Here is a 1,489-nt window from a genome sequence, read left to right as displayed (position 1 = left end):
ATTATGTTATTGTCATTTACTCTGTATTCAGACCTGCAGGTGAAGGTGACTCCTGCCACAGAGGCAGGGAAGAGGACAATGACCTGTATCACCACCTGTACTCTGGCTGACAACCCCACCTACATCTGGTACAAGAACGGACACAAAGTAAAGGAGGACACTTCCAGCCTGTACTCAGACTCCTTTAGTGATGCAGACAGTTACTCCTGTGCTGTAAAAGGCCATGAGGATCTCCACTCTCCTGCAGTGTGTAAGTGTGGACTTTTACATACAACATTTGTTTCAGGTTGTCAGACAATCATTATTGAATTTGCTGTGAATGTGATGTTCACTTCTGCTTTAGTTGCGTATGCTTTGCCTCGCAGTGTTGAACGAGCTTCAAGATATATAATCAAACTCATCAAAATGCAGTCAATGGATGAATTTACTTCTACCAGATACCTTTCATTACGTTTTTGCACTTGTACACCATTGCACTACTTTTTGAGCACTGAAGACCCATGAAAAAATAACTACCAAAGTTTAAAAACTACAAAGCTGAGGGGATAGTCACTTCCTGGTTACTTTCACAGCATTTGATTTAAACATTGTTGATATTTTTTTTCCATTTATAATTGGAGGTGGGGTGACCCGATTGGCGTCACTCGTTAGTCAGTATGTGTTACAACTGTGCTGGCATGTGGGGTTTTATTTTGTTTGCCTCTTCTTGGGCAAATGTTGTGGGCGCTCATGTCTTTTTGGTTCCAGTTGTTGTTGATAGTCAATTTTCAATGGACACCCCCACGAGTGTCTTTCAGAACCCACTGGTCTCATTTTTGTCTTTGTCAGTGACTCTTTTATTAATTCCCACCTTTGTTTTGGTTACATTTTAGGTTTTCTTGCTGAGGAACATAACAGCATAAGTGTATACAGTAGATATTGTAATTAAGAATTTTATAAAGGTGTTAAATTGTCTTGTATTTCAGGTCAGAAGTGTTGGAGTGTGACTTACACCCATCAGAGTATCTGTGCCTTGAAGGGGTCATCAGTGGAGATGTCCTGCTCTTACACATATCCCAGTTATCATGAGATCAAAACAGCTTTCTGGTTTACTAAATGGGAGTCTGGTATGGAGGCTGAAGATCTGAGCTCAGTGCCAGGGTATGAGGGTCATATAGAGTACCTTGGAGATAAGAAGAATGCCTGTACCCTGAGAATCACAGACCTGAGATTGAGTGACTCTGCTGGGTACAGGTTCAGATTCATAACATCTGGAGGAAAGTTTGCTGGCTCACTTGTCTCCCTGACTGTCACAGGTAATCTGTCATACATCTCACATCTATGACACATATCTAGATAGCTGTAATGTGAGTGTTGTTTTGTATGTATGCTAATGAGTATGTTGTGTTTTAATCTGTTTTATTGATACTATGGAACCCAGGATTTCCTGGAAAACAGTGGAAATTATTACAGAGTTTACTGTCCTGGCTAAATATATCAAATTAATGAC

General features: G+C 40.4%; 1 protein-coding gene across 1 annotated transcript in view; it reads left to right on the top strand.

Moving 5' to 3' along the window:
* LOC111967016 (uncharacterized) overlaps nt 1-1,324 on the top strand; it is a 23,151-nt gene extending 21,827 nt beyond the window's left edge. Inside the window, exons 5-6 of the mRNA XM_070442303.1 lie at nt 32-250; nt 966-1,324. Coding sequence (XP_070298404.1) covers nt 32-250; nt 966-1,324 — 578 coding nt within the window. The remainder of the gene's footprint in view (nt 1-31; nt 251-965) is intronic.
* The last annotated feature ends 165 nt before the right edge of the window (nt 1,325-1,489 follow it).

Source organism: Salvelinus sp. IW2-2015, linkage group LG1 (genome assembly GCF_002910315.2).
Source record: "Salvelinus sp. IW2-2015 linkage group LG1, ASM291031v2, whole genome shotgun sequence".
Taxonomy (NCBI): domain Eukaryota; kingdom Metazoa; phylum Chordata; class Actinopteri; order Salmoniformes; family Salmonidae; genus Salvelinus; species Salvelinus sp. IW2-2015.
This window is presented reverse-complemented; position numbering and strand designations above follow the sequence as displayed.